General features: G+C 42.9%; 1 protein-coding gene across 3 annotated transcripts in view; it reads left to right on the top strand.

The window, feature by feature from the left end:
* Window positions 1–19,899, top strand: part of RPA1 (replication protein A1) — a 73,962-nt gene extending 54,063 nt beyond the window's left edge. The window contains exons 8-17 of one of the 3 annotated variants that reach the window (XM_045889621.2): window positions 850–952; window positions 3,507–3,575; window positions 3,726–3,918; window positions 4,067–4,206; window positions 4,617–4,765; window positions 7,338–7,470; window positions 10,552–10,728; window positions 13,397–13,504; window positions 17,386–17,472; window positions 18,892–19,899. In XM_045889621.2, coding sequence (XP_045745577.2) covers window positions 850–952; window positions 3,507–3,575; window positions 3,726–3,918; window positions 4,067–4,206; window positions 4,617–4,765; window positions 7,338–7,470; window positions 10,552–10,728; window positions 13,397–13,504; window positions 17,386–17,472; window positions 18,892–18,996 — 1,264 coding nt within the window. In that variant the 3' untranslated portion in view covers window positions 18,997–19,899. Of the gene's footprint in view, window positions 1–849; window positions 953–3,506; window positions 3,576–3,725; window positions 3,919–4,066; window positions 4,207–4,616; window positions 4,766–7,337; window positions 7,471–10,551; window positions 10,729–13,396; window positions 13,505–17,148; window positions 17,272–17,385; window positions 17,473–18,891 lie in introns of those variants that run through there. The other 2 variants (XM_064582363.1, XM_064582362.1) reach the window with 2 other exon arrangements.
* Window positions 19,900–20,264: the final 365 nt, after the last annotated feature.

The following is a 20,264-nucleotide window of genomic DNA, read 5'->3' as shown; positions in this document are numbered from 1 at the left end:
AGTTCTCTTTCCAGAATTCTTTCAGATATGTTTTTATCTAATCTTCAATTTTTTGCAGTGCAGGGAAAATGAGTAAGGTAACTAATGTGCCCAACACTTGTGTTCAGTATGGGCCCCAGGACTGGGTATTGGATCTTGTACCTCCTTTTTTTTTTCTTTTTTAAGATTTTATTTATTTATTCGAGAGAGAGAGAGAGAGGGCATGCGAGGGAGAAGCAGACTCCCCGCTGAGCAGGGAGCCCGATGCGGCGGTTGATCCCAGGACCCTGGGATCATGACCTGAGCCGAAGGCAGACGCTTAACGACTGAGCCACCCAGGCGCCCCTTGTACCTCCTTTTTTTTTAAGTGGCCTCTGTCTGAGGTCATACTGCTTTAGCGTGTTTTCTTTTGGTGGCTTACCAATACCATGTCCCATAATTTTGTATTTATATATTCAAGGTGTGTCAGAATGGAGACAGAAGTTTGACACCAGTTTTATCAGTTCCCATAATTGAAAATAGTGGCAAAATATAATTGCTGGTATTACTGCATCGTCTAGCTTAGAACCTTTCATTAAGGGGATACCGTTGCCTTGGTGATGCTTTTTGGAGAAGGGAGAGAGTTTATAAATTTACTAATTTGACAGGAGAATGAGTTAGTGTTAAATCATCTTGTATGTTTTACTACTTGCTTATTCTACAAACTGTCAAACCTGTATGTCATCTTGGGGTTTTAATTAGCTGGACTAAAATACAGCTTACATTGAAAAATGGAATATGCATAAGAAAGGCTATAGGAAGATGAAGGGAACCTTTTAGATCTGTCCCAGGTAAGCCTCTGAGCACTAATATAATCTATTTGATTTTTAGGTGGACTATCTGTGCTCGAGTTACCAACAAAAGTCAGATCCGTACCTGGAGCAATTCCCGAGGGGAAGGGAAGCTTTTCTCCATAGAACTAGTTGATGAAAGTGTGAGTATTTGTCAAGTGGGCAGATAGGAGCAGTCTGAGAAACAGGCCTGTGTGATGAAAAACCGGAGTAGGCCAAAAATAAACATGATTGTTACTATTGTCTTTCCTTTTTTATAGTCTTTTGATGCTGTCTAGGAGCAAAGGGTTAAAGGTCTTTTTTTTCTTCCCAGAGGGGGTTGTGTGGGGGGAGGGGGAGAGAGAATCTTAAGCAGGCTCCACACCCGGTTTGGAGCCTGACGTGGGGCTCAATCTCTCATCCCTGAGATCATGACCTGAGCTGAAATCAAGAGTCGGATGCTTAACCAACTGAGCTTGCCAGGTGCCCCAAAGGGTTAAAGGTCTTAAATAAAATCCTTTTATTTTATGTTATGTTATTTTTTAAAAAAATTTTCTTTTAAAGATTTTATTTATTTGACAGAGAGACACAGCGAGAGAGGGAACACAAGCAGGGGCAGAGGGAGAGGGAGAAGCAGGCCTCCCGCCGAGCAGGGAGCCCGATGTGGGGCTCGATCCCAGGACCCTGGGATCATGACCTGAACCGAAGGCAGACGCTTAACAACTGAGCCACCCAGGCGCCCAAAAAAATTTTTTTTAGTTTATTTATTCTTTTTAAGTAGGCTCCGTGCCCAAAGTGCACCTTGGACTCATGACCCTGAGATCAACAGTCACATACTCAGGGCGCCTGGCTGGCTCAGTAGGTAGAACATGTGACTCTGTTGACTCTCTCTCTCTCTCTTTTAAGATTTGTTTACTTGAGAGAAGGAGCACATGAGTTGCAGGGGAGGTGCAGAGGGAAAGGGAGAGATTCTCAGTCTTCCCACTGAGTGCGGAGTCTGACTCAGGGCTTGGTGTCACAGCCCTGAGATCATGATCCTGAGATCATAACCTGAGTCGAAACCAAGAGTCAGACATTCAACTGGCTAAGCCACCCAGGCACCCCTAGAGCATGGGACTCTTGATCTCGGGGTTGTGAGTTCGAGCTCCATGTTGGGTGTGGAAATTACTTAAACAAACAAAATTTTTAACAACAACGACAAAAAAGAGTCGCATACTCTACCAACTGAGCCAACCAGGCGCCCCTAAAATCCTTGATGTTAATGATTTTATTTCTGAGAGTCACACACTCTACCAACTAAGCCAGTCACGCGCCCCTGAAATCCTTGATTTTATTTTATTTTTTTAATTTAATTTTTTTTTATATGACAGAGAGAGACACAGCGAGAGAGGGAACACAAGCAGGGGGAGTGGAGGAGGGAGAAGCAGGCTTCCCGCGGAGCAGGGAGCCCGATGCGGGGCTCGATCCCAGGACCCTGGGATCATGACCCAAGCCGAAGGCAGACGCCCAACCATCTGAGCCACCCAGGCGCCCCTGAAATCCTTGATTTTAAATGAAAGCATTTGTAGCAGTAGAAATTAGTTTTCAAATGTTTGAGCATCCTCATGAGCAAGAGAAACCAGAGACACTCTGTCTGACCTGTTTGCAGGCTAAATTGAAGCTGTGAGGAGTGATGTCTGCTTATGAGCAAAGTGTTGTTTTTCACAGCAGAAAGCATGCACCAGCCGCCTTGAGAAGTGAACAGTTTTGTGGGAGATGGATTCTGCCTGTGTAGACTCTATGCTTTACTTAAACAAAACCAAACCGTGATGAAGAGACAAAAAATCCACAATGTGGAATCTCGACAGTCTTGTTAGCCATTTCTCTGTTAGTTTTGTTTATAATTCCTGATATGTACTTGATACATTGTTTTCAAGCTGCTGCGTATTTCCTATTGGCTCAGACTTCTGAGCAGGCAGAAAAAAAATAGGTGGTTTGTTTTTGGAAGATGGACTGATACCCCAAATATATTGACTGTATGGTGGCAGAATCTATATCAGAACCTAATTTTTTACCAGATTATCGGTCTAATCTGTCAGTTGGCTAAAATTTCAGCCCTTTAAGTTTCTTATTCATCTGAAGTTTGTTTTTGTTTTAAGTAATCTCTACACCCAACGTGGGGCTTGAACTTACAACCCTGAGATCAAGAGTCGCATGCGCCCCTAACTGAGCCAGCCAGCCTCCCCTGTCTGTAGTATTTTGACTGATGGAAAAGTAAAAGTGAAAATCAAATTACAAGCAACTTGAAAACATGATGTATTACAACATTTTGGCAGTGACTCCCAAATATGATGTAATTCCTTGCTTGGTAGGAGCGTGAGGGCAGCTGGTGAATCATTTGGCTCATCACACTTCCTTGTGGGCTTCATTTGTGTCACTCAGTGTTCAGAATTTATTTTTGTTATCAGAATATTAAAATCATTAGGTTTCTTGTGTTTTTTTGTTTGCTTTTTTTTTTTTTAGGTCTCTAACTTGAGGTTAATAAAGCACCACAGCAGGATCAGCTAGTTAACCCTAGGTTGTTCCATTGTGAATAACTTGAATATGTGACTATAAAATGTGTGTTTCTGGGGTGTCCGTAGCTCTCACACATTCCGTTTGTGCCTGTGTGACTGCCTTAAAGATCAGGGGTAAAATTTGATAAGCACAATTCTGACCTGCTCTTGCATGCTTCTGCAGGGTGAAATCAGAGCTACTGCTTTCAATGAGCAAGTGGACAAGTTCTTTCCCCTTATCGACATGAACAAGGTAGGGTAGTGTTACGTTGAGAACTGAAACCATTGAGTGGTACCGGGAGGAGGGAGGGATCTCTCGTCCATTGGAGAACTGCGTGGTGGTAAGGAGTTGTTTGTTGAATCTGATAGACTACCCACATTCCATGGCTTGCCTCTTTTGCAGGTCTATTACATCTCTAAAGGCATCCTGAAGATTGCTAACAAACAGTTCACAGCTGTTAAAAATGACTATGAGATGACCTTCAACAATGAGACTTCTGTCATGCCCTGTGAACATGGTCATCATTTACCTACAGTTCAGTTTGATTTCACAGGGATTAGTGACCTGGAGAACAAGCCTAAAGACTCACTTATAGGTAAGTCTGTGTATGAGAGCAAAGAGAGTTGTGATTACTGGTTTTGTTTGCAACATGTAAGGGACTGAAGTGCTTGCCATTCAGCCTTTGATCATGCTGTAATGGGTGCCTTGACCATTTTTGCTAACACATTGTGCCTGTATTTTAGACATAATTGGGATCTGCAAGAGCTACGAAGATGCCACCAAAATCACAGTGAAATCTAACAACAGAGAAGTTTCTAAGCGAAATATCTATTTGATGGACATGTCAGGGAAAGTGGTCACCGCTACTCTGTGGGGGGAGGATGTAAGTATTTGCTTGAGCAGTTGGGGCATGTGCAGAAGGCAGAGACGTAGAGAGCCGGGCGGCTGTCTTGTCTTGAGAGTTGTGGGGCTTTGGCCGTATAGGCCCTTCCTAAAGAAGGATTGAGCTGGCCAGGGAATATCTGAAATCCTTTATTTGATTTACTTTTGTGAAATATGCTGTGATCTTAGTTTTACACAGTGAAATGATCTTTCCTCTAACTCTAGATTAGTTTTGCTTTATCTTGGAACAGATTCCTGGGTGTGAGGTTATATTGGATAGATTCCATGTACCATTTATTGCATTTACTCTGCTACTGACTGTTTTCCTTGTTTTCTATAAAAATGTTCTGTGTCCTTCCTGCTAGTGACCCCTGTTCACTATATTTGTTTGGTGTTTTTGTTAATACTCAGGCTGATAGATTTGATGGTTCTAGACAACCCGTGATGGCTATCAAAGGAGCCAGAGTTTCTGATTTTGGTGGACGGAGCCTCTCTGTACTGTCTTCAAGCACGGTCATTGTGAATCCTGACATCCCAGAGGCCTATAAGCTTCGTGGATGGTAGGTTTTATGGGACTAAACAAAGGGTTTATTTGAGCCCGGCCTTTGAGTGAGAAGAGCTGGCTCTTTTGGCTCTCACGATCAGTATGTGAGCTGTCTGCCGAGCAGAGGGCTTTGTTACTGAATCGAGCAGTTCCTATATTTCTTGGAAGCATTATGCCTTCTGAGAGGATGGCTTTAAAGCCCTTAAACTGACAAACCTGTAATCCCATGACAGACCCAAATATTGCAGAGGAGGCCGGCAGAATGGAAGTGCTGTGCTGCAGCCGGCCTCGATCCTGCCAAAGTAAGGGGCTACCAGGCTCTCACAGCTGTGGGCAGGACTGTGGGGGGCAGTTTTTTTCCCTAGGTTTAAAGCTGCAGGCTCCCAGGGGGTGGGGGAAGAATGTGCTTCCTTGTTTTGTCCACTTGGTGCTGAACGCATCTTCTGGTGTGTGTTCACTGGACTCTGATAAAGTGCAGTGGGAACAATGGGCTTTTGTTGGCATTGTATTGTTATTTCCCAAGTACTCAGGCTGAGGAGAGCCTATTAAAATCTCACTGTATCTAGCTTTGTAGGGTGTTAAAACTCTGCCTTTAAGGAGCACTTCAAACTGAAACACGGTATGCAAGAATTGATGTGGTCAGGGAAAACACTTTAACTAGCTTGAGCTTTAATAATTTGTATAGCTGTAGTCCCAGGGGAGTTGTGTCGGGTTCCACTTCTGGCCTAGGGTTTTAGTACTTAAAGAATTAGTTCCTGTGACAGACTTCTCACTTTTATTCTGAGTGTAGTGTGAGCCACTAGAAGCACTAGTATTTGAATGATTTCATGAAACAGCTACTCGAGTGTTCATGTCACTCAAGCCGGCCTTCTGAGTATCCACACGCATCTATATGTAACTATCCTGGTAGCTGGCATGGCATTAGAAGGCAGGGCCTATCTGTAGTCTGACCAGAAATAACCACAGCTTTGGTTTGTTCTTACTGCTTGATTTTCTTTCGGGCTCTAGAGCTTGACCCCAGGTTAATTGCATGCCCACATTAAGGTCTTCATATTTTACTTGTCAATAACAGTGATCCTGGTCAACATAAAAAGACATAGCTGTCTCCAGAATAAAATAACTGGCATTGATCAAAGAGAAGTTCAGTGCACACACCCTACCTAGGCAAGGATTGGTAATGTTAGATCTTGGTTATAACAATGTGGGATTTTTTATTGTGAGAAGGGCTGCCTCTGTCCTTGCTCTGTTGATTCCTGATGAGCTATCTTTGGTGGCAAATGTCTTCTTGGAGTTTTTGAAACCGTAAACTGGTGTAGCTAGTAGTGGTGAAACAGATTTATGGACCTTGCTGTGCTTCTGTGACGGATTTAGCCGCTTACCTGACAGAATGTGAAGGCAATTGTCTGCAGCTTAAGGCAGCATCCATTCTGTTAGATGGTCTCTTTTTAAAAAGCCTGTTCTGTATGTGTTTAGCTTTTAGTTATCCTCCTTTTAGATGACATTGGCATGTTTTTAATCTCAGATTGACTCTTCCCTGCCACAACTATGTTTCTGAGCCACTTTCCTTCATATCAGCTGATATGTGATCAAGAAGTATAATCAGTTTTGGGGCACCTGGGTGGCTCAGTCATTAAGTGTCTGCCTTCGGCTCAGGTCATGATCCCAGGGTCCTGGGATCGAACCCCGCATCAGGCTCCCTGCTCTGCGGGGGGCCTGCTTCTCCCTCTCCCACTCCCCCTGCTTGTGCTCTCTCTCTCACTGTGTCTCTGTCAAATAAATAAATAAAAATCTTAAAAAAAAATTTTTTTTTAAAGTATCATCAGTTTTAATAATACTGTAGCACAAATTAATGTTAATTTTGATATTGGCATAGGTAAAATCTCACTAAGAAGATGCTATCTATTTATCTTCTGTTAAATTACTATGGATTATATAATCCTTTAAACTCTATTATCAGGCTTACCAGATCTTTTTTTGTTTTTTAAGATTTTATTTATTTGAGACAGAGCACAAGCTGGGGGAGGGGCAGAGGAAGAGGGATAAGCAGACTCCGCACTGAGAGTGGAGCCTGAGGCAATCCTAGGACCCTGGGATTGTGATCTGAGCTGAAGTCAGATGCTTAGAAGTCAGACACTTAACCAACTGAGCCACCCAGGTGCCCCAGGCTTATAAGATCTTTTACCATGGGAACGTTTTTTGCCACCATGTTATAATATGGGGACTGCCACTTTCTATGCTGATATATTTCAGTAATGATAAAGATGCAGCTATTGACTGGGAATGAGCATCAGTAGCCTAAAGAACTATGTACCAGATGCTAATTTAAGAAAAGGTTGTTGTATTTTGGCACTGTCTTTCTTGACCACTGGGGGGCATCAAAGCAATTGAGATGAAAAGAGGTCATTCCCTTGCTGCAGTTGGCTTAAGATACAAGGAGGATACTAATTTCAGCCCACGTGACCATGACCTATGAAAGTTGGATGAGTAGGGGGTTGGGGGTGTGGATGGCCTGTATCTGGCATTTAGACACAAGTAATATATTCAATAAATATATATAAAGTACCTGTCATTCTTTGTTTATTTTTCAGGTTTGACTCAGAAGGACGAGCCTTAGATGGTGTTTCCATCTCTGATCTAAAGAGTGGAGGAATAGGAGGGAGCAACACCAACTGGAAAACTTTATATGAGGTTAAATCAGAGAACCTGGGCCATGGTGACAAGGTATCCCACATTCCTAACTTTCTTCACAAAAGCACATAAAGTATGCAAAAGAATGAGTTTTCAAACCTGATTTCTGGTACTAGCTGTCAGACATTCATTCAGAGCTATGATTCTTAACCAGTGCTCTGACCAGAGGATTACGTGACGGTGGAGAATCACTGCCAGGGTGAGGGAGCCATGCCTCCGTGTATCTCTCACATATCTTTTTTTTTTTTTTAAGATTTTTTATTTATTTATTTGACAGAGAGAGAGACAGCGAGAGCAGGAGCACAAGCAGGGGGAGTGGGAGAGGGAGAAGCAGGCTTCCCGCCGAGCAGGGACCCTGATGTGGGACTTGATCCCAGGACCCTGGGATCATGACCTGAGCCGAAGGCAGACGCTTAACGACTGAGCCACCCAGGCACCCCATCTCTCACGTATCTTTTTTTTTTTTTTTTTATTAAAGATTTTATTTATTTATTTGACAGAAAGACACAGCGAGAGAGGGAACACAAACGGGGAGTGGGAGAGGGAGAAGCAGACTCCCTGCCGCGCAGGGAGCTCTCACGTATCTTGAGGCAAAAAAAAAGTTATGAACTCTGACTTAGAGAGTTGTTTAATTCTTAGAGGGATCTTAATGAAGAGGTAATGACTTCGGGTCCATATTTATTTTTGCTGATTGTTCCTGCAAATCGAAATGCCCACATACCAAGAAGATGCGTTTTGAGGTTAGAGCCAACACTGAGCATTAACGAGGCTCCGTGTCAGACATCAGGCAGTTCACGTGGGCCTCCACTGGCTGCACGATACTAACCTCTCATGGGCCAAGCGTTTGCCACTATTCTCCGACAGGAACTGGCTCTCGTATTTGACTTTAGTTGCAGCTTCCTTTCAATGTTTGTATGTAATGACGCTCTTTCCGTCTTTTTTTTTTTTTTTTTTAAGATTTTATTTATTTATTTGACAGAGAGAGAGACACAGCGAGAGAGGGAACACAAGCAGGGGGAGTGGGAGAGGGAGAAGCAGGCTTCCCGCAGCGCAGGGAGCCCGATGTGGGGCTCGATCCCAGGACCCTGGGACCATGACCTGAGCCGAAGGCAGACGCTTAATGACTGAGCCACCCAGGCACCCCTTCCAGTCTTGATCTAAACCTGTATTCTGCCAGCAGTTCAACATTTAAGTCATTTATTTCTCCTTTATGCTCCCCAAACACAATTCCTACTTTTATTATTTTCATATTATATAACATAGTTTTTATTCTTTACTGTCTCATTTCGCTGTACTCCTTATCCATCATTGTCATCGGCGGCATCTTATGATGCTGTCATACAGCATCTTGAGAATTAAACATTAGATCTGTGTTGTCCTGGTCAGAGGAGCAGCCACTCTTCAGTTTCTCTTGACACCCAGTGTCCCTCTTAGATCTAAAGTATGTAATAAGAAATCAGGCCTGGGGGCACCTGGCTCACTCACTTCGAAGAGTATGTGACTCTTGGATCTCAGGGTTGTGAGTTCTAGCCCCTCGTTGGGTGTAGAGATTACTTAAAAATAAATAAATTTTTAAAAAAAGAAAAGAGGGCGCCTAGGTGGCTCAGTTGGTTAAGCAACTGCCTTCAGCTCAGGTCATGATCCTGGAGTCCCGGGATCGAGTCCCACATCGGGCTCCCTGCTCAGCGGGGAGTCTGCTTCTCCCTCTGACCCTCTTCCCTCTCGTGCTCTCTGTCTCTCATTCTCTCTCTCTCAAATAAATAAATAAAATCTTTAAAAAAAATAAATTAAATTAAATTAAAAAAAAGAAATCAGGCCTGGAGAGCACCTATTTGCACCCAAACTTTAAAGTCGTGCATTGAATCTGGATCTTACCTAGAAATACAGGAAAACTCAACAGGCATTCTCCAGGAGACTTTCTCCTAGGGTGTAGCCTCTGTACCCACTGTGGGGCTCAAATGCACAACCCCGAGATCAAGAGTCGCATGCTCTCCTGACTGAGCCAGCCAGGCGCCCCGAGAGTTACTTTCTTGGAGCCTTCTAGATTGAGGCCTCACTCAGTCTCTTTAAACATTCACATTATTGTTTGGCCTTTTTTTGGTCTGAGACATTGGGAAGCCCCAGAGGTTGCCGACCTGGCTCTGAATTCGGAGTACACCCAGAGGGAACTGTTCACCCCCCAAAATTATTCACTCTGTATCCTCTCTGTGAGAGGTAAAAAGCAAAACAAATAGGGACAACATAAAGCAGGAGCACATGACATAGTCCTTGCTGCATTGACCTCGGTGGCGTCCCTGCGTCGACGGCGTAGGCCAGGGTTGGCAAGCAGCTCATGCGTGCGTTGGCGACAGAGACAGTGACTGGCTTGCAGAGCCTAAAATACTTCCTGTCTGGCTTTCTACAAAGTTTGCCACCGTGGCCTAGACAAAGATGTAGGGGACTGTAGGCCCCGGAAATCACTGCTGCTGTTGTACCTGTGGGAGGGCGGCTGGCCACCGCTGCGCTGGGTTCGCCCGCATTCGCCTGTGTTTCCTCCGTCGGTTACCTTGGGAGAGTCAGAGGAACCGGAGGAACAAATCTTGTCTCTTGAAGCCTTTGTCTTTCATAGCGTCTTTTTCTGTTTTTTTTTTTAAGATTTTATTTATTTATTTGACAGAGAGCGGCACAGCGAGAGAGGGAACACAAGCAGGGGGAGTGGGAGGGGGAGAAGCAGGCTTCCTGCCGAGCAAGGAGCCCGATGTGGGGCTCGATCCCAGGACCCTGGGATCATGACCTGAGCCAAAGGCAGATGCTTAACGACTGAGCCACCCAGGCGCCCCGCGTCTTTTTCTGTTTTTAATTAATTAATTTGGTCTAATTTAGAATTCGCTTTCATTGTTAAGGGATAATACCCTTTAGAACTTAATTTATTATCTTTGTAGGTTTTGGAGTCAGCACAAGTGATTTCAAAAGCTATAGCAGAAATTACTCCCTCTAAAGCCAGTGGGATCTTAGGGATTCGTGTATGTAAACACTGAGCGCTTACATGTAAGGGCAAGCTGTGGGCGGCCTCAGAGTCCCGTCTCGAACGTAGGCCTTGTGTTCTAGATCTCATGGCATTCTTTTCTCCCGAAGGCCGACTATTTTAGCTCTGTGGCAACCGTCGTGTATCTTCGCAAGGAGAACTGTATGTATCAGGCCTGCCCAACTCAGGACTGCAATAAGAAAGTGATTGACCAACAGAATGGATTATACCGCTGTGAAAAGTGTGACAGTGAATTTCCCAGCTTCAAGTACCGCATGATCCTGTCAGTAAGTAGAATGGGTAGATGGGAAGTACTGTACTGTCTCCTGAGTCCCTGCCAAGAGCCAGGCCCTGTAGAGACAACAGCAAAAATAAGATGGCTGGGGGTAGGAAGCCTGCAGATGAGTAAGTGCTAAAGAGCTTCTTACTGTCTGTTCTCCTACTAAGAGCTTTTTTTCATACCAGAAAGTTGCATTTAGATACGCAGCTGATGGCGGTTGCTGTGCGTGTAGTACAATGCAGAATCGCTGACACTCTTCTGCTAACTGGTATGAAGACAAATTAATGTGCAATGGCATTTCTGGAGAGCAGTAATTATACAGCCAGTGCCTATATTTAGTTATTTTTCTTGTAGATAATCTGTTCCTCTTAGCCTTTGTAGAGCTGACTTCTCAGGAATGTGACTGCATGCTGATGCGGGACTGTGGCTTTTTTGCATTGTAAGAATTGTGTCTGGGGCGCCTGGGTGGCTCAGTTGGTTAGGCGACTGCCTTCGGCTCAGGTCATGATCCTGGAGTCCCTGGATCGAGTCCCACATCGGGCTCCCTGCTCCGCGGGGAGTCTGCTTCTCCCTCTGACCCTCCCCCGTCTCATGTGCTCTCTCTCTCTCATTCTCTCTGTCTCAAATAAATAAATAAAATCTTTAAAAAAAATAAAAATAAAAAAATAAAAAAAAAGAATTGTGTCTGTTTTAAAAACCTTTAAAGTGGAGGGTGTCCTTTAAAAAAAAAAACCATAATACTAAATGATAATAGGTATTCTTGCATTTTTCTAGAAGGTGATTTGGCAGTAATATATCAGGAGCCTTAAAAATGTTTATATTTTCTGGCACATTAAACACTTGGAGGGAATTTCTTCTAAGAAATCATCAGAGATGTTTACAGCTGTGTAAAGTTATTTCTTACTCTGTTATTTTGAAAACTGTGATACAACTTAAAATTCCTTAATATTTTATTGGTTAATTCCTTTATTATATCTCTGTAATGTGGAATACTGTGAAGGCATCAGAATCTGCCAATCATTTGACAGTTTTCTACAGTTAAAATATTTGAAAATGACATGAATATATGTTCAGGTTTATTAATTGAAACGGCAAATTTTAAATGGAGTGTTTGATATAGTCTTGAAGTATGTACACACACACAAAACAGACCTAGAGGACAAATACCAGAGTGTTGATTGAGGTTATTTCTGGTTGATTTCTAGTTTCTTCTGCATTTTCCTTTTTTTTCCCCTTGTAATAGCAAATTTAAAGTAAATGAATTAATTAAAAATATTTTTAGATAAAAAATAAAGGATTTTACTTATCATTTCTATATTCTAATTGCCTCTTAAAATGTTAGTTCACAAAAGCTAATGATGTAATGTATGATGATTAACATAACATAAAAAAATTTGGAAAAAAAATGTTAGTTCAGCAGGAAAGTTCTACATTTCTACATTTAAGCTTCCTATTTTTACAGAAAATAAACATAAACTTAACTTCATCGAACTAGGATGGAGAAAATTGTTTATTTTTTTTAATTTAAAAAATTTTTTTAAATTTAAATTTTATTTATTTATTTGACACAGAGAGAGAGAGACAGCTAGAGAGGGAACACAAGCAGGGGGAGCAGGAAAGGGAGAAGCAGGTTCCTGGCTGAGCAGGGAGCCCAATGTGGGGCTCCATCCCAGGACCCTGGTATCATGACCTGAGCCGAAGGCAGACGCTTAATGACTGAGCCACCCAGGCGCCCTGAAAAAATTGTTTTAGATGGTTTATCAGCCTTTCTGTGAAACTCGTAAATAGGAATCCCAGCACACTGGTTTCACGAGATGATGTCTCCATTGTCACCCTCCTCAGCTCTTTGCCTCTAGGAATAGCATGAGGTAAACATACTGTAGGTGTGAACCCTAGTGTGTGATATATTCTCTCATATATGTGAGTGTTTTTAACTTTTCTTGTCCCCTATTTTTTCATCATAACTTTTGATATTAAACCTCCATGTATATGCCAAGCAAATATGTAGAATCATCAAATGCTACCTTAAAAAAAAAAAACCAAAAAAACCTTTGCTTTCTTATAGGTACTAAGACTTTTACTTTAGCAGGTGGATTCTGTGTGATCCACTTTCTTCCCTGACTCTCCCCTGTTTAATTTTACATTGTCCAAGTGGAGACACTTGATTGCTCATTTCTGTTGCTAGTTAAGTTTGGCAGCTGGATGAAGGTCCTTAAGCTCAAGCTTTTAAATAGTCTGGGATGTTCAGCAGTGAATGGAACTAGTCTTATGGAACTAGTGACTGAAGGATGTAGAGTTTGAAATGCAGAGAACCTGCTGTCACTCTTTGGAGGCTCATTCAAAACCTTGAGTCCAAAGGGCATTGCAGCTGGAGGGGAACCTAGTCTGGTGTACCTGGATTCTGTGTCTGAAGGAGAGGTGAGTTGGGTTGTTATCTCCACTGAGATCTGAAATCACATGTCCACGGCATATTGTGTTCCTCCTGTGATCCAGACTTACATTTTAAACTTCTTTCTGCAGTATTTTCCTCTTTTGAAAGAATATAGCATATATAGCGGTAATGGTTTTTTCCTTGGGAATTATTTTAATGAATGGAAAAAGTTAATCTTCCAGTCTCTGAGTATGTCTTCCTTTTATTATTTCTTGGCTGAATTAATATATAGTGTGTTTTTCAGGTAAATATTGCTGATTTTCAAGAGAATCAGTGGGTCACTTGTTTCCAAGAGTCTGCAGAGACCATCATTGGACAAAACACTGCTTATCTTGGGGAGTTAAAAGAGAAGGTTGGCCTCATCTTTTATTATTACTGTAACAGTTGCCAATAACACCCTTTTTTTGCTCTTTAATTTTTTTCAACTTCTTTGGGTTGTTGTATATAGTTTCTCAGTCTGATGATGATTTAAGAGCTCATCTGATTCTGTCAAATTTTGTCCACCTTGGGTGTACTAACAATGAGTAATCAAGTAATGTATAAAAAAGTGCTTTGTGGGCACCTGGCTGGCTCTTTCGGTAGAGCGTGCAGCTCTTGATCTCAGGGTTGTGAGTTTAAGCTCCACATTGGGTGTGGAGCTTCCTTAAAAAAAAAAAAAATGCTTTAAAAACAGCACTTTACAAGTATAAAACATTTACTTCTGTTACTGTTAGCACACTAAAGTTGATGTGCCTACAATCACTTGAGATCTGGAAGGTATCTTCTGAAGTAACCTGAGGTACAGATGTGCCCTTTTAACATAATAAACACCTTCCTGAAAAGTTGAGTCAAATCCTGGTTTAAATTCACATATAAGGTACTTGCTACTCCAGGTCTTCAGATGCAGTTCTTACAAAGTAACTTTCTTTCCTAAGGTAACTTTATCCATTTCATTTTTATAAATTTGTATTTTAGTATATTAGGTTTATTTAATGTAGGGAATAGATTACTGATTTTGCTAAATGTAGGAAAGATACTCAGATAAAATGTGTAAAGATGGGGGCACCTGGGTGGCTCAGTTGGTTAATAAGCGTCTGCCTTTGGCTCAGGTCATGATCCCAGGGTCCTGGGATGGAGTCCTGCATTGGGCTCCCTGCTCAGTGGGGAGTCTGCTTCTCCCTCTGCCTTTGTCCCTCTCCCCCACTCATGCTCTCTTTCTCAAATAAATAAAATCGTTTAAAAAAAATGTGTAAAGATGACCAATGAAAGCTGTGTTTTCTGGGCCACACAAATTAGCATCTCTCTATAGATTTTTCCACTTTTCCTCCAAATTGCTTAGAAAATTTCTAAATAAACCACTAAGGAAACACACACACACACACACACACACAATAAGAAAAAAAAGATTTGTCATTGGTTTGGTGTGTTTTTCTTATTCTTCCCTGTCTTCAGTTTGTCCATTTGGCTCCCCCCCTCCCCCAGCACACACCTTTTTAAAATTGTTTGTGAGATCTCTGAAAATAATGCCAACAAGCCCCTTTTATAAAAGAACTGGAATTGACTTTAAAGTATGATGGTATCTTTCATCTGTTTTGCCTGGTTCTTTATTTTCATATCAGATTTTAAGGCTCGAGGCAGCTTTTCAGGGTTTTTTGTTTTTTTGAAGATTTTATTTATTTATTTATTTATTTATACTATTTATTTATACTATTTATTTATTTATTTATTTATTAGCACGCACGAGAGAGAAATAGCATGAGAGGGGAGAGGGTCAGAGGGAGAAGCAGACCCCCTGCCAAGCAGGGAGCCCGATGTGGGACTTGATCCCGGGACTCCAGGATCATGACCTGAGCCGAAGGCAGTCGCTTAACCAACTGAGCCACCCAGGCGCCCTTTTTCAGGGTTTTTTATGAGCTTATTACATTTCACTGTTTTTACCGCTGGTGAATGAGGACATATAGAAACTCTTCCCTCAGGAACCATAATATTCTTGGAGTACATGCTCCATGGTTTCTCTTATCTTGAAGAATAATGGCAACTAGTATAATTTTCTTAAGGTTTAACACATTGTTTTATTTACATACCTGAAAGCCCAGAGGACTTTGTGTGTATATGTGAAGTAACTTTTATACAAGAGTTCTGTGTAACAAAACCATTTTCTTGTTCCATGTGGTTTGAAAAGATAATATTGACTGACACGAACTATTAATTTTATATAAAGTTACTGGAAATTTTATGCATATTTATATAAAATGTTTTCTCTGATTCCTTTCTGCTTACCAGACTTTTTTTTTAATAAAAAAGCTTAATTAGTGGGGCGCCTGGCTGCCTCACTCTGTGGAACATGTGACTTTTGATATCAGGGTCATCTATTTGAGCCCCACACTGGGTGTAGAGATTACTTTAAAAAAAAAAAAAAGTAAAAGCTTAAATAGGGATGCCTGGGTGGCTCAGTCATTAAGCGTCTGCCTTCGGCTCAGGTCATGATCCCAAGGTCCTGGGATCGAGCCCCGAGTTGGACTCCCTCCCTGCTCAGTGGAGAGCCTGCTTCTCCCTCTCCCTCTGCTTCTCCCTCTTCTTTTGCTCTCTTTCTGTCTGTGTCAAATAAAGTCTTAAAAAAAAAAAAGCTTAAATAGTGTTTGAGGGACAAGACAAAGAGGGAGAGAACTGTGCTTTTCAAACTTTCCCTAATCTTTACCCATTTCACCTGCCTTCTTCACTTGCTCACAAATAACTGTAAATGCAGAGACTAAAACAGTATGAAAACTTGAACTTTTTTCTGACTATTTCTTCCCTCAATTCTTTTTATTTTTTAAGACTTTATTTTTTTAAGTTTTTTTTTTTTTTTAAGATTTTGTCAGAGAGAGCACGCAAAAGCAGAGGGGGAGTGGCAGGCAGAGGGAGAAGTAGGCTCCCCACTGAACAGGGGTCCTGACATGGGGCTCGATCCCAGGACCCCAAGATCATGACCTGAGCCAAAGACAGACATTTAACCAACTGAGCCACCCAGGCGGTCCCTTTAATATTTTATTTTTAAGTAAATCTCTACATCCAACATGGGGCTCAAATTCATAACCCTGAGATTCCATCACAAACTTTTGAAGTTTAGAAATGTGTTTCTAAGAGTGGTTTAATTTTATTATTATTATTATTATGGTGAAATATGCATAACATAAAATTTACCATTTTAACCATTGTTACATTCAGTACACTCATTAGGTACTAATTCTCCATTTCCCCTTCCTCTGGCCCTGGCAACCATTCTACTTTCTGTCTCTGTGAATTTGACTACTATAGGTAGAGTATTTTAGTTTATTAATAAAATTCTACCTAAACAGTTTTTTTTTTAAGATTTTATTTATTTATTTGACAGAGAGAGACACAGTGAGAGAGGGAACACAAGCGGGGGAGTGGGAGAGGGAAGCAGACCTCCTGTGGAGCAGGGAGCCCGATGGAGGGCTCAATCCCAGGACCCCGGGATCATGACCTGAGCCGAAGGCAGACGCTTAACGACTGAGCCACCCAGGCGCCCCTCTACCTAAACAGTTTTATGTAATGAAATGTCACCTATAGATTAGTCATTCCTAAGTAATTTAAACCACTGGGGGTAAAAAAATTTTGAGATTTTTCGCAAAAGTCTTTTTAAAAATGTTTTTTTCTTGGGGTGCCTGGGTGGTTCAGTGGGTTGAATGTCTGTCTTCGGCTCGGGTCATGATCCCGGGGCCCTGGGATAGAGCCCCACCTTGGGCTCCCTGCTCAGGGGGGAGTCTGTCTCTCCCTCTCCCTCTGCCGCTCCCTCTGCTTGTGCTGTCTCTCAAATAAATAAATAAAATCTTAAAAAATAAAAAAATTCAGAAAAAATAAAGATTTTATTTTTAAGTAATCCCTACACCCAATGTGGGGCTTGAACCTACAACCCCAAAATACAGAGTCATATGCTCTTCTGACTGAGCCAGCCAGGCGCCCCTTCAAAAAAAAATTTTTTTTTTTTTAAGATTTTATTTATTTATTTGACAGAGAGAGCACAAGCAGGGGGAGCGGCAGGCAGAGGCAGAGGCAGAAGCAGGTTCCCCGCAGAGCAGGGAGCCCGATGCGGGGCTCCATCCCAGGACCCTAGGATCATGACCTGAGCCAAAGGCAGATGCTTAACCAACTGAGCCACCCAGGTGCCCCCACCCCTTCAAAAATCTTAATGGGTATTTTCAAATGGTCTGGTAGCTTCCATGCCTAAAGTTTTAACGTTTATTTTTGCAGAATGAGCAAGCATTTGAGGAAGTTTTCCAGAATGCCAACTTCCGATCTTTCACATTCAGGATCAGGGTGAAACTAGAGACCTACAATGTAAGTGGGGTCACCTGGGGTGGGAAGCTACTGTTTGTCACCCACAGCAAGAGTCTGGTGGCAGCTGTCACTTGATTGTGTACTGTGTGCCAGACCCAGGGCTAAGCTCCCTGGATCTTCCCAGCGCTGAGGAAACAAAGTTAGAGAGGTTGAGTGTTCTGCCTAGTGTTGAACATCTAGAGGGAAATGCTGCGTGTTCTCTTCAGTTACAACCTGGGGTTTTTTTTGTTGGTGTACTGACAAAGAATGGTAAGGTGTTTAGCAGACTCACTTCCATGAGGTTTAGGCCCTGAGGTTGGTATGTGAAACAAAGACCGCACATAGTTAAAATTACCTTGAAAATTCCTTTAAGTTGCCTATAACATCATATAATTGGATAGTCCTACTATAACAGCATTTATTGAGCACTTACTATCTGCCAGTTACTCTTCTACACCCTTTATTTTACATCTAGTATCTCACTTGATCCTGGCAGTAACCCACATGTAGGAACTACTGTTATCCCCATTTTACCACTGAAAAATGGAGGCATGCAGAGAATAAGTAATATACATAAGTCATATGCCAGCACACGGCAGAACTAAGATTCCGGTCCCAGCTTCAGAGCTTGCTCTTCACCATCCTTATAAATAGGATTACCTCGTCATTATGGAGCGCATGCACACAGAAGTGCTTGAGCCCTGGAACCAGACTGCACCCTTTCTGGGCATCCCGTCATCCTGCCTCTAAAGGGATTGTTGAGTCCTGATGAACGAGTGAGGACGGGGAGTTCTCTCTGCTTGTTTCAGGGTTTCCTCACTCTGTTTTATTATTACACCTTAACCCTAGTACCTGCTAGTAGGCAGTGAATGAGGTAGGGAGTCAAATGTCTATGACGGAGTGTCAGAGTGAGGTGGGACCCGGGGACGGTTTGAGGGGTCGTGCAGTGCTCTCGTGGTGCGGACAGGGACAGTGAGGTGCAGAGAGCTTGTCTCTTGCAGAGCTGAGATGGCCCCAGACCAGGGATTCCTCCTCTGCTGTGGGCGCTTTTGCTTTCACACCACTCTCAGAACTAGCTTGTGGCTTCAGGCAGGTCACTTCTCTTCTCTGGGCTCCTGTGTCCCCTTCTGCAGAGAAAATAAATTGACCTAGATCAGCCCGCTACGGTCCATCCCATTTGGAATCTAGGTTTCTGAGAGCTTGGGGGCACGAGGGAAGGATGAAGAGGGGCTCCTGTCCACTCTCCCAGCTCCAGAAGTTCCGAACGTGGCTCTAACTGGTGATTGTTTTCTGTATTGGAGTGACTGAACACTAAGTCCAGCGTGCCCTTGTGTTTTCTCCCGCTGGGATCATTGAAACCTCTGAAGCAAAGGGGGTTATCACCACCGCTCCGTGCCACGGGCTTTCCTCCACTCACAGACTGCTTTTCTCTCCTCAAAGGACGAGTCTCGAATTAAGGCCACCGTGATGGACGTGAAGCCCGTGGACTACAGAGAATATGGCAGAAGGCTGATCATGAACATCAGGAGAAACGCGCTAATGTGAGAAGAGCAGGGCTGATGAGGCAGCAGTTTGAAGAGGCAGAGCTGAAATGGACCCGATTCCTTCCCCCCACCCCATGTGACATTTCCATGTGAGCTGTGCAGCCAGAGAGCCGCTCTGTGGCGGCCGAAGCGCTTTCCTCCCTTGGGCGCCTCTCGGAGCCCATCGTACCCTATTTGGCGAAGCAAAACGGGCTTCGACGGCTCTGGTGTGAACTGTCCGTCCCAGCGGGTCGGCGGCAGGTAGTGTAGTGCCGGCCACTCCCTCTGTCTTGAGGCTTTTGTCCGTTTATTAAGATTTCATTATCTTCAAGCAGGAATTATGGCACAAGTAATTGACCCTAACTCTGCAGACAGTGAAAGAAATTATGTAATGAGGGTTTCCGCCTCTCCCGTGGCGACACCCTCGCGACTTGGGCTCCCTCTTGGGAGAGGGAGCCGAGAAGCGGGCGTGCGGAGCCTCTGCTGCAGTGCGCGCGTGTCTTTCTGGAATTCGAAGGCTCGCTCTCTCGGGAGGTGCCACAGAGTCGTTACGGCCTGGAATGGCACTAGGGTAGAATTATTAATCAAAGACGGATCTTTTATATCTGAAGCATATCCCTCCTTCAGGGTTTCGTAGACTGAGTCAGTGGGTCTGATATTCATCAGAATTGTCTCTTCTGAGGAAAGCTGATAAGCATGGACTTGCTGTCCCCCAGGGACATCCCAGCAACTACAAAGCATTGCTTTCGTTTTCACTTCAATTAATGTTGCATTTGGGTTGGTGAATGCGCGCTTTTTCTACCTGTACGTATTTCTTACGCTTGTATGTTTCATTTCATGATTAAAGCTATGTTAAATAGAAGGGATTTCGAAGGAGAGGCCCTTTGTTTCCCCTGCTTTGTTTTAATAAACAGAATATTCTCTGCGTGTGAATCCTACTTTCTTTGAATGCAAAGGATTCTTGTAACTGGAAAGCAATTAATTAGCCTTCATAATAAATGTTCGCTTGGGGGAGATGTTAACTCATTACAGACTCAAAGATGAGTCCAAGGCCTAGAGATCATTCGTCCTAATGTTTGCCACCCTAAAATGCATCTTTAAAAGAATGAAAACACTAAAAACAAAAAGCCATTGTGCTCAAGAATGCTGATGATCTGGCACTTTGGGATTTTATTGATGTTTCCACAGCAGTCAAGCACCAACCAGGCTTTGAAATGTGTACAGACAGTGAGCTAGTAAGAAAACAGTAATTATGCTACTGGGCTTTTCAGTCAGCAAGAGCATGCTTGC

This window comes from Mirounga angustirostris, unplaced genomic scaffold (assembly GCF_029215605.1).
Source record: "Mirounga angustirostris isolate CCGP_5_RB_7025 unplaced genomic scaffold, mMirAng1.0.hap1 SCAF_17, whole genome shotgun sequence".
Lineage (NCBI taxonomy): Eukaryota > Metazoa > Chordata > Mammalia > Carnivora > Phocidae > Mirounga > Mirounga angustirostris.
This window is presented reverse-complemented; position numbering and strand designations above follow the sequence as displayed.